General features: G+C 42.4%; 1 protein-coding gene across 4 annotated transcripts in view; it reads right to left on the bottom strand.

Moving 5' to 3' along the window:
• The window catches only part of MEF2A (myocyte enhancer factor 2A), a 91796-nt gene that overhangs the window by 29674 nt on the left and 47136 nt on the right, over positions 1-14986 (bottom strand). For 2 of the 4 annotated variants that reach the window (XM_036278120.1, XM_036278123.1), the window contains exon 4: positions 2663-2794. In XM_036278120.1, the coding sequence (XP_036134013.1) occupies positions 2663-2794 (132 nt within the window). Of the gene's footprint in view, positions 1-2459; positions 2598-2662; positions 2795-14986 lie in introns of all 4 variants that reach the window. The other 2 variants (XM_036278119.1, XM_036278122.1) reach the window with 1 other exon arrangement.

The following is a 14986-nucleotide window of genomic DNA, read 5'->3' as shown; positions in this document are numbered from 1 at the left end:
TTTAGTAACATTACATTTCTATTGTGAGATTCCAATTATAATGAGGGGGAAAGTGTGCACAAATATTTTAAACTTAATACATAAAATTTCAGACATTATAAATAAGCCCTGGTATGATTTAATTGACTGACATTCTTAATGAACAAAACTAAAAACAAGTCAAGTTATACATGTAGCACAATGCAACCTACTGTAAGGACAGTGAACAGAAACCATCTAAACAGTAAGATTAACTCCTGACAAGCTCTCTTCAAATTGTATGATGATTAAATTATGACATGAATTATTTTCCTTCCTTCCAAAATATTCCACACCCCCTGTAAAATATTTTCTATTTTCCTTTATCATTTCTCCACAGACCATTTTCAATATACTTGTTAACCATAACAAATAACAACACTCTTTATAATTTAAAATGAAAGAAAAAACCTTTCCTCTTCAGACTTTTAAAGAGTGATTTGCAAAGTAAGGTAACACTGCTAATTCAAAGTTGGAAGAACACAGTTTATGTACTCTGTTCAACAGTTTACTTCAGGTAGAAAATTACAATTCATTAACAGATGCAAAACAATGGATATAAGATTTTAAAATTTTCAAATGTAAAACACTTTTATCTATACAATATTTATTCAGCTTAACATTAACTGTATGGTCACCAACATCCATATTAGGTCAAAATTTTATTCTTTGTTTGCTTTATTTTTTAAAGAAGAATAATAAGCCCTGGCCGGTTTGGCTCAGTGGTTAGAGTGTCGGCCCGCGGACTAGAGAGTCCCGGGTTTGGTTCCCGCTAAGGGCACGTACCTTGGTTACAGTTTGTTCCCAACCCCGGTTGGGGTCGTGTGGGTGGCAACCACTCGATGTGTCTCTCTCCCGGGGGGGCCCCACACAGCAGGTTTGATGTTTCTCTCTCTATATTCCTCCCTCTCTGCCTCCCGCTCTATCTGAATATAAATGCAAAAATGTCCTCGGGTGAGGATAAAAAAATTTTTTCTTTAAAAAGAATAACGATATTAGCACAAAACTATCTCCTTAAGTCTATTTTTCATGAGTGGCTCGTGTAGTACAGGACTACTCTGACGAAATAATCCAGGGCGCATACTTCAGGGAATTAACTCTGACAGTGACACAGGTGTGGCGCTGCAAGGACTTGCTCCGTGAGGCCTACGCACGTGCGGAGCGCCCGAGATCAAGGTCTGAGCAGCGGCCAGAGGAGCGTGGCCGGGGCGCTCCCAGTGGGAGCCCTCAAGAGCTCTCCGAGGGGTGCGAGCTCCAGGAAACAGCTTTGTTCTGGTGGAGGCTGAGCATGGAAGACTTTAAAGCAACTGTTTTGCAACCAGTTTAAGAACACTGCTTCCGCCCTGGCCTGTTTGGCTCCGCGGTAGAGCGTCGGCCTGCGGACCAGAGAGACCCGGGTTTGGTTCCCGCTAAGGGCACGTACCTCGGTTACAGTTTGTTCCCGGCCCTGGTTGGGTCGTGTGGGTGGCGGCCACTCGATGTGTCCCTTTCACTTCGATGTTTCTCTCTCCCTCCCCATTCTATCTGAACAAAAAAATGGAAAAATGTCCTTGGGTGAGGATAACAAAAAAAAAAGAACACTGCTCACTGCTTCCTCTCACCCAAATGGAAGCATGGCTCTTCCTCAGTACCTGCAGGGCAGGAAACGCACAGGCGTCGGGGTGCTGAGCCCAGTGGCTCGAGGACATTTGCAAAGAGCCAAAGAGCGAGCTGCTACTGTTACAGCAACTCTACAAAATAATTAGAAATAACTTTGAAACCCCAAATTTTATGATAAATCTGACCACTTCGCACTTTATAGTCTCAAGATCTATTTCAAGGACATGAAATATTTTTTAAAAGTCAAAGGAGGGAGAGGGAAGTCATATGCACCCTACAGTTAAAATCACTGACATTTAGAGCCGGACAAGACTTTAAAAAGTATGTGAGGTGGCCCTGACCGGTTTGGTTGGAGCATCGGCCCATGGAGCAATGAGTCGCGGGTTCGAATCCAGTCAAGGGCATGCACCTCAGCTGCGGTTCGTCCCTGGCCCTAGTTGGGGTCGTGCGGGAGACAGCCACTCACTATGTCGATCTTTCTTTCTCTCCCTCCCACTCTTTCGGAACGAAAATGGAAAAATGCTCTCAGGTGAGGATAAAAAAATTAGATGAGGCAACTCACTGAAGATAAGGAAGCGGAATCCAGAATGTTCTAGGAGCCCTACCCATAGGTACAGGGCAGGTAAGTAGCAATGCCTGGGTTAGAAAGTTTCTCTTCCCTTCTGGCACGGAACATGCCTTACACGGTTTCAGCAATTTTATTCTAAAGTTCTATAAAAATAAAAATTAAAGCTCTCCCCCTCCTATTTATTGTTGTCATCACCCGCTGTGAAAATAAACAAGACGTGTGGTCAGTCTCTTCATGCACAAGTTAAAAGCACAAACCATACTTTAGTACTCACTGCGATTTTATGATTCCGCATCATATTATCAAATTCCTCATTAATTTTTTTATATTTTTCTTCTGTATGTGGAGTTAGCACATAGGAAGTATCAGGGTCTGGGCTGTCGCACCCTCTGTGTTCCTTCTTGTTCAGAGCCTAAATAATGAAGTTAACAAAAAGGATCAACAAATAAAAAGTAGAGGTAAAGTAAAAGTACTTACAGGGCCTCGTTTGAAAATAAAGTCACTATCTTCATTTAGCCTGCTGAGTCTGTCCTCCGAGAGCGGACTGTGCTCAAAGTAATCGTCACCGTCAGGGCTCTCACAGCCGCTCAGGCCTTTCTTTCTCAACGTCTGAAATACAATCGAAAGTTCACACACACATGGTACTAACGTGCCGTGAGCGTTTCTGTAAACTTATTAAGAGAGCACAGACTGCATGGAGCTACACAAGAGCCGCTGCAATGGTTCTGAATGATCACGAACGTCCTCTAATCCTCCAGAAGGTGAACTTGAGACATAAGAGCAATTACGTTCCCATGGTATATTAAGGGCAAAGGAACATGTCTGTCTGGACTCTCCCTTCCCAAACTTCCCAGAGAGACCCACTGCGCAGACGGTTGCCCCAATCTGAAACCCTCAGCCGCGTCTGGTAAGGCAGCACGCACGGCGCAGAAGGGGCAGCCTGTCACAGCGACGCCTCGGGAGTTACACGGAGCCTTCGAAGAAGCGGACACTCCGGCAACTTCGCCTGTCGCCAGTCCCGCTGCGAGTCCATCCCCGCCCCCAGAAGGCAGCAGCACAATCCCCAGTAGCTTCATTCTTCATTTTTTTTCTGAAATACTCTCATTTCCTACATAACTTTTAAGTATAAAGATTCAAATACTTATTTAACATATGACGGCGATGACTCTTGCCTATGTACAATGGACATGGTCGTGACCTCACATATTTTAAAATTCGTAAAATGTAAGTCACTCCACAGGCACCGTCCCTGCTCCTTGTGTGGCTCTTTGCACAGAACTTCGTGGCTCATTTCATCTGCTGAAGTGACTTTCTGGAGACGTTTCTTGAATGTCATCAAAGTATCCCCTGGACCAAAATGACTTTTTTTTCTTGTTACGAATATGGTAAAAACAGTGCACAGTTGGTCTTCTAATGTGCAATTAAAAAGAAAAAATTAAAATCGTCATGAAATGACTTGTCCAATATTTAAAACAAGGACTTGACGATCTATGAAATACTAATATACTTCTAAAATAACTATGTATTTTAAAATCCTTGTGGGTCTTATTTCACAGTAGAATTACTGGTTCAGCAACTTAAATTGCTTTGAGATTTGTTGATTTTCCAGCCAACCCCAGGGAAGTTTTAGGATTTTCCAGGTAAGTCTACCTCACAGAGCTAATCTAATTAGTAAACAGCCTGATCAACAGACTAACACTAGAGAAGTTCATTAATAATTTTTTAAATTTAAGATATTTTTTAATGAATTCATAATAATAGATTTTGGTATCCTTTAAAACAGGACTTACAATAATTGTGAATGCTTATTTTACTCTCTCTTGAAAGAAATAAAAAGTACAAACACATTAAGATTTTATCTTTTTTTTCCTTAGTTTCTCTACAGTGAAATTATTTTAAAATTTTCACTGTACTAAATTTCATTTCTTTCCATGCTTAAAGACTCATAAGAAATCACCAGTATAGACATGTCAGCTTCTCAGATCACTCGGTATGTGCTAGGAACCCCGCACGCAATGCCTGGCACCCCCACCACAATCGCTGACCCTGCGCGCAGAGCAAACACTACAACCGGTTGCCCGACGTCGGCCCCACAGCTCCCAGTTCTGTGGGTCAAACTAATCACAGGGACTTGAGTGTGTCCTCAGCCATAAAAGGTGCTGTTGTGAGAACTAGGATGAAGACCTCACCCTCCCCCACTTTGTGGTGGCTCTCCTGCCAAAGCTCGCAAGTTGCTATCTGCAGTGAAGGTGTTAACTCTCAGGACGCTGGTGCCCAGGGAGCCTGCGCAGCCCTGGAGACAGACAGACAGACAGACAGAGCCTTCACACTGGCTTGTGATTTATTCCTGCCTGAATCCCCAGATAGTTCCCCCTCGTGTTCATGTATCTCCTGACTAGGTCATTCATAGTCTTGCACTTCCAGCCACAGCCGTCGCCAAGTGTGTGTCTCCTTGAACATTTTGTAATTGCGGAAGAAAGCCACTGGCCTGTGTTTACTAACGACACGATTTGTGTTCCACAGGTTAGCCCACGCGCACGCATGAGGAGCGGCCGTGCTGTGCTACCCCCGGCCTGCCGGCCTTCCCGCAGAGGGGTGCCGGTGGCTGCAGGGACTGAAGAGGCTATCAGCTCTGCAGATAACAAGCTAATGTACCCTGCGGGACGCCAACTTGGGTCTTCTTATCACTAGGACATGGAGAGTTGTTGTGAGGACCCAGCTACCATAAAAAGCCTTTTCTGTCTTCTTTATCACCACCACACAGCATAATAGTGAGAGTCCCTCCCGTGTCTCCAGCACGGGCGCGTGGAATGCAGGGGCGGTCAGCGAGGCCGGGGAGGCGCCCCAGCAGCAGCTGCTCTAGGTGAGCACAGGAGAGACGCTCCTCAGTGAGGGGCACAGTCGGAAAAGCCACCACCACTGCGAGGGAGCTGCTTCTACGTGGGGAAAGTCATCGAGGATGCGGACGCTGCATTCTCAGGGGCGGACGCTGCATTCTCAGGGGCGGCTGCTGCCGACCACGGTGCTCCGCTCCGACCCTGGCCTGGGCACGTGCCGGGCGGCCTCCGGCGTCACGCTCAGACTTGGGGAAAGCGCAGCCGTGCCAGAGTAAGCTCGCATTTCCGCAGCGTATACCATTTGAGTTGCTTTTCCTAAGTAATTATATTCTGAGACATACATCACAAAACATACATTGCTAAAGGGATCAGTGGTGATGAGCAGTTAGGTGACTCATCACTTTAGGCTAACTTGATACAACCTGTTCTATGTCCTTTATATCAACGTTCTAAATATTTTCTCCTGAGACATAAATTTGGGGGTTATGTTCTGATTCAAGTGGTTAGCTGGATGAAGACTCAGAACATCCATGTCTCACATGAGGACCATCAGATGTGCCCCAGGAGACGCCTCCTGCAGACCAGCCGGGGGCCGACGACACCGCAGGCCTGGAGCTGGGGTTCCCGGGGCTGCCCCCTCCCGCCCTGGGTCCCATCTGCTCGCACCCCTGCAATAAACTCCCCTGAGCCTGCACTGTTTAAAATGGAGTTCTGTACCTTAAAGCTAAAGAAACTTGAAGAAAACTATCATAATCCTTTAGGTCACAAGTTAACCGTCTCCTTAACTAAGTCATGTTAAGTCCCAAAACAGGTCTGGCTGCAGCCTCTACAACCTAGAGTCCAGAAAGGGTCCCAACCTAGAAATAAAATGACTGAAGATTATTTACTGTTTGGGGCCAAAGGTAATTAATTCATAATGGTACATGCACCAAACAAAGACCCTGAAAGTCATGAGTTCTATTGTTCTATTTATAAAGTATCAGCAACCTTATCTTTCAAGTCAGGAAAACATGTATAGATTATGGGTATATAACACTGCTTGGCAGGCCCTATGCATTACTTGCTCCTATTTTCTAGTCTGTATTATTAAATCTTTTAGTGAAACTAGAAATAGAAAGAATAAGGGAGGAGTGGGAAAGGGATGGGGAAAATGCTGTTGAAACTTTATAAGTATACACGGGTTCTCTTTTATACAGAACACTTAAGAAAAACATATTTCAAAATGAATTATAAATTAAAGGCAGTTACTTTTAAATAGATTTCTTTTAGCTTATATTTTCTCATCAGCATAAGATGGTTACATCTGATATAAAAACTGATCAGCAAAGAATAATGTATTTAAAATTTTATATACACTTATTTCCATTATAGTTATACACACACACGTGTGCACATGCATACTTATATACACACATATACATATATAATCTTTGGTGTTTGTGTACAGAGTAAAGAAATCTAGTACTCAGGATATTTTTCATTAAAATTGATAAATATAAATAAATATATAGCTTACTTCATTAAGTAAACAATGAAGTAAGCTATAATATCTGATGTAAAAACTGGCCGAAATTCCAGAGAACTGGATTTTTTAGAAGCTTGAGCTAGGCTACTAAATTCTGGATCCAGAGTCTATACTGCCTGAGTGTTTTACCAGAGGCCATGTCTGACAAAACTGCGTTTTTACTACAGCCAAAGGACAACTAACACATTCTTTAATATAGGCTCAATTCTATGACGACAACTGTGAAATTCCATTCCAAACTGACAGCATCACAGCACCCAGAAGTAAAGCCATGGGACGGAGCACTCAAAAGGCGTACATATACGTGCCCGGTTCCTAATGCCCGAGGGCTGCCACCTGTGCCCACCCACCGGGCAGCTCGCTGGGAAGCCGCTGAGCAGGAGCTCCCCACAGCCTGGCTGAAGGCTCATCGGGCAGAGCGGGCACAAGGTGTGAACGAGCACTTGAAAATAAAAGAATGATGTCTTAAGTTCCAAGGAACTTAGACTATTAGGATTTTTTTTAATGAGAAAAGTTTTTCCCCATTTTTAATCATTGTTTCCAATTTTGAAGGATACTTCTTACACTTCCTAGACATGTTAATACATAAAAACATTTAATTTTTTAAAATTGTGAGGCATACATAAAGCACCTCAACATTTATATAAAATTCAATGACTGAAAGGAACACCAGTAATTCTCCAGAACCAGACGAGAACAGCACCCTCTACCCTGCCACAATCACACCACCCTCTGCAGGTAGCCCATCCTAACGCAGATGACAACTTTCCAGATTTTCTTTGTAGGTTTACTACAGGCATACATATTCCTAAAAATGTAATTCAGCTTCGCTTATTTTCTAAATATGACGCGAATGGAACACGTGCAGTGTATTGTTTTGCCTAGCCTCTCGTGTGCGTCCCTCTCAGGCTGCATGGCGCTGCAGGGCCCATCTCGCTCAACACTGTATCGCACTGCACGGGGTTGCCTGGGGCGCTGCGGACAGCCCTCGGGGTCGCCGGGGCGCAGCGGACAGCCCTTGGGGTCGCCCGGGGCACAGCGGACAGCCCGCGGGGTCGCCCGGGGCGCTGCGGACAGCCCGCAGGAGTGGCTTCAGGCTTCTGGCCACTACAAACATGGTGCCATGTACACTCTGCAGACAGTCTACTGTGCGTCTGCACATATTTCTGTAGGGTATGTTACTAGGAGTGAAACTGTTAGTTCACAACATGTTCGTCTTCAGCTATCCTAGACATTGCCAAACTGTTTCTCCATAGTGTTATCAATAAACATTTTCTACCTCTGATGAGGATTTAATTTGTATTACTCTGTTTACTAAGAAAATAAAGCACACGTCATATCTATTGGCCATTTGGATTTTCTCTTTTGTAAAGTGCCTGTCAAGTACTTTGCCAAGATTTCTACTGAGCTGTTTCTTTTTTTGTTGTTGTTAATCCTCACCCGAGGATCTTTTTTACCAGTGATTTTCAGAGTGTGGAAGGGGGGTGAGGCACAGAGAGAGGTGAGAGACACACACTTGTTGCTTCCTGCGCACCCCAACAGGCCAGCTGCAGATAAAACCCACAAATATTTTTAGGTTTTCAAGATAAGATTCTGGAAATAATAACTCAAGTGAAAAAATTTTTTTAAAAAGAAAAAATTTTTTTAGTTAAGAAAAATTTTAGTTAGGAAAACATTTTTTTTTTTTCTGTGAAAACAAAGAATGGCAGAAAAATATTCTCCACTGAATTATAAGAGGTAAATTCCAATTTAAGTAATCAGCTTTGGTTTATTCTCTAAGACTCAAGAATGTAGCTTATTTATGAAGTTTTAATTGCTAACTTCAAAAACAATGTTGAAAGTTTACCTTCTGGTGTTTTATTGCTAACGAGTTAAGAACTCTAAAAAATATTCTTTGACTGGAAAAAAATATAATGACATGTCAATGTGCCTATATATATATATAATATTCTTCATAGAATGTCCTTAGGATATACAAGTATCAAAGCATGTATTGAAAGTTGTGAATCAACCCATCAAACGTAATTATAAGGTATGTTTACTTTTCCAAAACATAAGATCACAGCACCATTTGGAATTGTTTATGGGCACAGTACTGACTCTATAATTGTAGATTAAAAAGCAGAGTTACAGCTAATCTATGCCAAGAAGACACCCCTCTTTCTGTAGACTAGAGATCCCTAAAAAGAGTTTCTCTCTCAGAACTAAACTAAAAAAATAACTTCAAAATAAATATAAAAACTATTCAGCCATCTGCTTAAGTTGAAACTGTGTGTCTGAATGGCCAGGGTTAGAAAGCGTGTCTGCAGAGCTACCTTCGCAAGGGAACTGAGATGTCACCTAGACTACACGGATCGCACCTTTCCGCATCCACAGTCCAGCTTCACATGAGTACGTACCCTGCCTCTTCTGCTCTTAATGAGCTTCTAGGTCTAACTGGATGTAGTATGATGTAGTATGTAATATTGGTGGGAAACATCAGAATCTTGGGATTCTAAGTATCTTGAATCCTTCTGAAGCATATCCAACAAAAGAGAGTTATATAGAAAGACAATAAAAACATGTCATCTTGTTAGGAACATAGTAAAAACACAAGCCAGTAACCACCATGCTCTCAGTGTCTGGCACAAAGCCTCGTACATAGTATGATATCTATGCAATATTAAAAAATGGAGAAATAATTATTTCATTCAACGTTTTTACCCTTTATCTTCTTTTCTCTTTAACCCCTTTCAAAAAACAAAAATAAAAACAAAACAAAAAAAACTGCAGTTCAAATCTAACAGTTTATAGCTTGGGAAGTACAAGAGAGTAAGCCAAGGGAGCTATTCTATTCAGCTCTTCCAACAGCTACCCAAACCTTCAGCAGAAAGTCGAGAGCCTCACACACCTCTTTGGGAGCTGGTTCATGTCTCAGGTCTCAGCAATTTCCACCCTTCACGCTAGACGACAGCTATACTCAGCTGATTTTAATTCTGTATCATAACTGTGCTATGTCTCATTTCCTAATCTCCACATAAGCTTCTTCCGCTGACCTAGAACATCTTTCTTCTACCCCTTCCCCTCTCCAACCCAACCCTTCGAAGGACTCAGGTGATGGTATCTCTTCTAGAGTATTTTCTCTGATCCCTCTCCCAGTCCTCTGTACCCTCTCTCCTTCTCTCACTGGTCAAAAATGTGGCCACTGTATCAAAGCACTTCCAGAGAAAAAGAAAAGTGAATCTGATCATCAGCACTAAAACACTCAATCTCTGACAGAAAGACAAAAAGGAACCAGAGGTGGTCATCAATATTCACGAGAAATGCATCACGAAAATGGGAGCTATATCACAAAATAATATATGTCACCCTTCCCCCATGACCTCCTGTTTATAGAGCAACATCGATCTCTGACGAAGAAAATCTGACCTCAAGAAAATACAAACCGCACCTAGAGATGCATAGTTCCTGATAAAAAGCACACAATGAAAACCGATAATTGTGATGAGTAATAATATTCAAATGCACAGTGAAATAAGAACTGAGCAACAAACTGAAGGGCGCCAGTGAGGGCTGGAGGTGCTGGGGGACAGAGGGACGGAGCCCTGAGAACAGCTGCTCACCCCGTGAGTCACTGTCCTGCGCCTCGGGCCCTGCTGGGGATGAAGGAGCAGGCGGGGCTGGAGGTGCTGGTGGACAGAGGGACGGAGCCCTGAGGACAGCTGAATCACTGTCCTGCGCCTCAGGCCCTGCTGGGGATGAAGGAGCAGGTGGGGCTGGAGGTGCTGGGGGACAGAGGGACGGAGCCCTGAGGACAGCTGAATCACCGTCCTGAGCCTCGGGCCCTGCTGGGGATGAAGGAGCAGGCGGGGCTGGGGGTGCAGGGAAGCTGTCACGTCCTCAGGGTCTCACTACTTTCCCTTGCCCTGCTGCTCCACCGCAGCCTGTAGAACACGAGGCCCCTTAACGCTCCCTGTCTACTCCAGTCCTGTCTGTGACATGGGACAAAGAACTGACTGGCTCATTAAAGCTCTCTGAGGACAATATACATAATACCACTGTGGAACCTTAACATAATCACACTTCACGTTCTTTAAGGTCAGCACCAGACAACCTCAGGAGACAAGTCACTGAGCTTTCTTTCTTGCTCAGCTGAGGAACTGGGGTCCATCTCCTACACATCCTCAGCAGAGCCCCCTAAATACACTCAGAGGAGCACTTGGAACGGGGCACAACTGAACTGAAAGGTAACCCATTAGAAATGAGTTCCCTAATTTGCAATTCGCAACACTATTGGTATACTATTTTGAATTGCTTTTAGAAAGGTCTAGAGAGTTACAATCTCTGCTTGAAATTATTTCAGAGGATATTCTTAGGAATAAAAGTATTTGAAAAACTAGATAACCACTGGCAAGAGACTTCACGTTAATGTGAGGTTTTTAGTTTTCACTGCACTTAGGACAAGTCAATTCAAGTCAGTGCGAGATCGCTGAGGCCTTGCCTCAAGTGTCTGACGCAATAGGTCTGAGGTGTGGGCCCAAAAACTAAGATTTCAGTACCTTCTCCGGTGATGCTGATACTGCTGGCAAGGGTACCACTTTGAGAACTACTGATTTTAACACTTTTTTAAAAAAAACTAATTCTTTATTAATTTTAGAGAGAGAGGAAGGGAGAGGGAGAAAAACAGAAGCAGTGATGAGACGGAACATCGATCGACCGCCTCCTGCACGCCCCCTCCACTGGGGACCGAACCCACAACCTGGGCATGTGCCCTGACTGGAATCGAACCTGCGACCCCTTGGTGCATGAGCCACACCAGCTGTCTGAGAACTACTCATTTTAAATAATGTACTCCGAGAATGATTGCTTTTATTACCACCTATTTTTATTTAATGATTGATAGGTACATCTTATATTGATTTTAAGATATATCGTATTACTTTGGAAATAATCTCTTATATTATTTCTAAATTCCTTTCTAATTTGAAAGTGGGGGGGTTATAAAAAAAATGTTTTTCCCTTTAGAATCTAAATTATCATCTTTCTTCATTCATCGCCCTGCCTCGGTTTCCTCAGTTGTGAGGCCTCAACAGAGGAATTAGTGAGATAATATACACACAAACCCAGGTCACATTAAGTACTTGATGAGTGTTATCTATTATTCTTATTACACTTATCCTCACTTTTTCCTGTTCATTGTTGGGGAAAGCTTATTCATGTCTGCTACATGTTATACATGACGGTATAGGTATGGAATCTTATCTGCTCCTGGTGAAACAGTCCAGAGCACCAGAGGACTCAGCAACGGGGACAAAGGGAGGCGGCCGTGGCAAAGATTGGGTTCTAACTGCAGTTCTGCCACTCAAGTGCCACCTGACTCGGCACAAAACATTACCTGGGTCTCCGTTTCTACTCTGAAAAAGCTCACCTAGGTTATGAAGATCAAATGAGATAATGCAAGTTTTTTTAAGCTCTGTAGTATTCCTGTGGTGAATAAAATACCTCTATCTGGGAACAGCTCACCGGATGTGAACAGGTGAGACACGTGGCCATGGCCCCGTGCTTACACCCCTACACGACAGCGCGGGATCTGACTCACACATAGGCTACTGCTGATATTCTCCAGCGCCACCAAATCACAGCTATTTAAAAAATACTCAGCAGGAATATCTAATATTTCAAATATTCTTGCAAAGCAAAAAAAGGGGGATATAAAAGTAATTTCAGCCCTGGCCAGTTTGGCTCAGTGGTTGGAGTGTCGGCCTGCGGACCAGAGAGTCCCAGGTTCAGTTTCTGCTAGGAGCATGTACCAAAAAAAAAGTAATTTCAGGCGTTTACTGTGTAGCAGCTGCTGAAACCCTCATGTGTGCCTTTAGCATAGTATTTATTTTGATGCAGAACCTTTCCGCTGGTTCTGGGCTTTACCTTAGTATAAATTCAATGTATATACACACGTGTATACAGGATGAAACAAAAGGAGGTTTACAGTTGTTAGATGGAAATAAGAATAATTAATAAATAGGAACACAAGAGTAAGCTCTGTGTTCATGTATTCAAAACTCGAACCCCCTTTTGCCCCTCTGTAAGCAATGGCAACTGACTGGTGATTTTCATTTTTAGTTGCTAGTATTCTAGGATATAGCTAATGTTCCTATATAATTGCATAATAAATACAATTCACAGGTTTTAAAATCTTAATTTACTGAAAACTTGAAGGTTATAACATTTTCTTATACATTTCAATTAAATTACTGCTTTTTGTAGGATCAAACAAAAGTTTGCCACTTTTTTTTTGCTTTATTGATTTCAGGGAGAGAGGAAGTGAGAGAGGGAGAGAGAGATAGAAACATGGATGAGAAAGAACATCGACTGGCCGCCTCGACTGGGGATCAGGCCCACAACCTGGGCATGTGCCCTGACCAAGAATCGAACTGGTGACCTCTTGGTGCAGGGTCAACGCTCAACCACTGAGCCACACCAGCCAGACGCCACTTATTTTTATATTAATGTTTAACAACAAAAAATACAATGTATATCTTTGATGATAGCCTTTGCATAATATCTAATAAAAGAAATAAGCTAATAAAACTCATTTTTTGTAAAAATTACATTCATGAAAAGCAGTGTATAAAACATTTTCAAATAAGATGTCATTTTAAACAAAGCAGTGATATTCTCCATTTCAAAAAATCCAGTTATGAAAGTTCTTATGAAGTTTGTTAATGACAACCTTATTTACTAATGTGTAAGTTTCCATCTTCATATATTTATAGTTTCCCCAATATAAGGGGTATATACATCCTACAAGACACTGCAGCCCTTAATTTAAAACACCTAAGTGCCATACTCAAAATATGCAAATGTTGATTTTTTAAAAAGCTACATAGAAATAATTTATCAGCTATAAATAAAATTTTAAAGTTGATTAAACTAGTTTTAAAATACAGGTAATATGAAACAAGGTAAAACAAGGACAACATTATTCTGTAGAGTGTTTCTAATACCCATGGCTAAAAACTGAAAGGTAGATAAGTGCGTGTTAGGTCTTTCTCTGTGTTTATCCTCAGAGTACTCAGATACCAGCAACTTTAATATACACTCGCGGCAGTGCCCCCAGACACCATGCGGCCTGACTCCACAGGCACAACCCACTACTGCAGCTGCAGACCACGCAGGTGCAGCCAACACAGGACACCGTCGTCCTTCCTCTTCACAGTTCATCCCGGAAGGGCTGGTGTGTAGAATACGACAGAAATACATCTCCAGAAGCCTCCATTTTAATATATGCAAGACTGTCAGAGGACATTAAAGGAAAATCCTCCTGATTTAAAGACTAACACAGATGCAACAGGAAATCGGTGAATGCGGGTTAGTGGCCTTATGAAAGAGTTCACGAAGTTTTCAGTTAATTACACCGTTGATCCTATTGCATAAGGAAACACACTACAGCCGGTCACTTAGAGCTGTTTTCATGCCTCCAGGTAATGCCGATGTACTCAGCCACATGACATGGCTGAAGAGTCTAGAACATCACACACCAACGTGTTGGAAGTTTACAGATATAAAATCTTCAGTTGGAAAAAGTCGGTCTTAATGAATTATAAAACTTGGGAGGAAAGAACAGTGCAGTGGCTTGAATTAGAAATCTCTAAATAACATCACTTTGCAGAGCCCACTGTTTGAAAAGAAACTATATGAAAAAAAAATACTTATAGTGGTATTCTAAAAATATCCTTAAATGAGATCTTTGTAAAGCATTCTAAAAAGTGTCTGGCCTATAGGAAGCTCAATATAAGCATCTGTCACTACTCTTATCTGGTGAACTCATTTTGGCTCACAACCACTTTTGTAGCTACATTAACATAAGCCATGACCACAGCTGACAAGAAGAACTTGGATATATACACACTGCTAGTGAGGTTGCAGCCGTATCACCTTATATGTGGGAGACAGAATATCCTACAAGTGTAACCACCATTGTCTTACACACAGGTGAACTCAGTAAGTCAGTAACATACTGGAAAGGTGAACTACGCCTTATAGTTTATTCCACCACAACAAATTAATCTCATAATCAAGTGTGACTTCTATCCTTTGTATTTATGTTATTCAGAACTTTATAAAAAACCTATTGCTAAGATTGATGTTCACTTCTAAGAATGCCAATTAAAAAGAAAATATCAAAATCCCAATTATAACAGGGCTACAAAAGTTCTCCTTCAGACTGAAGCAGATTGTGATATAGGAGACTGCTAAAAATGCTTGGGGTCTACTCCCTCACACGTGGACTGCTGACCATGACAGGATGCAGACGGAGGCAGTCTTCCGAAAATTCTGAGGACTGTATTAGACTACATCTCCACGCTCTCTAAGGAAGTACACTCTAGCCTGTGCGAAGCGCCCTCCACTTCTGGGGCCAAGAACAACACTGCCGCGATGGAAGAGCCGCGCAGTTAGGGT

The sequence above is a fragment of the Molossus molossus genome, unplaced genomic scaffold, assembly GCF_014108415.1.
Source record: "Molossus molossus isolate mMolMol1 unplaced genomic scaffold, mMolMol1.p scaffold_m16_p_24, whole genome shotgun sequence".
Taxonomy (NCBI): domain Eukaryota; kingdom Metazoa; phylum Chordata; class Mammalia; order Chiroptera; family Molossidae; genus Molossus; species Molossus molossus.
This window is presented reverse-complemented; position numbering and strand designations above follow the sequence as displayed.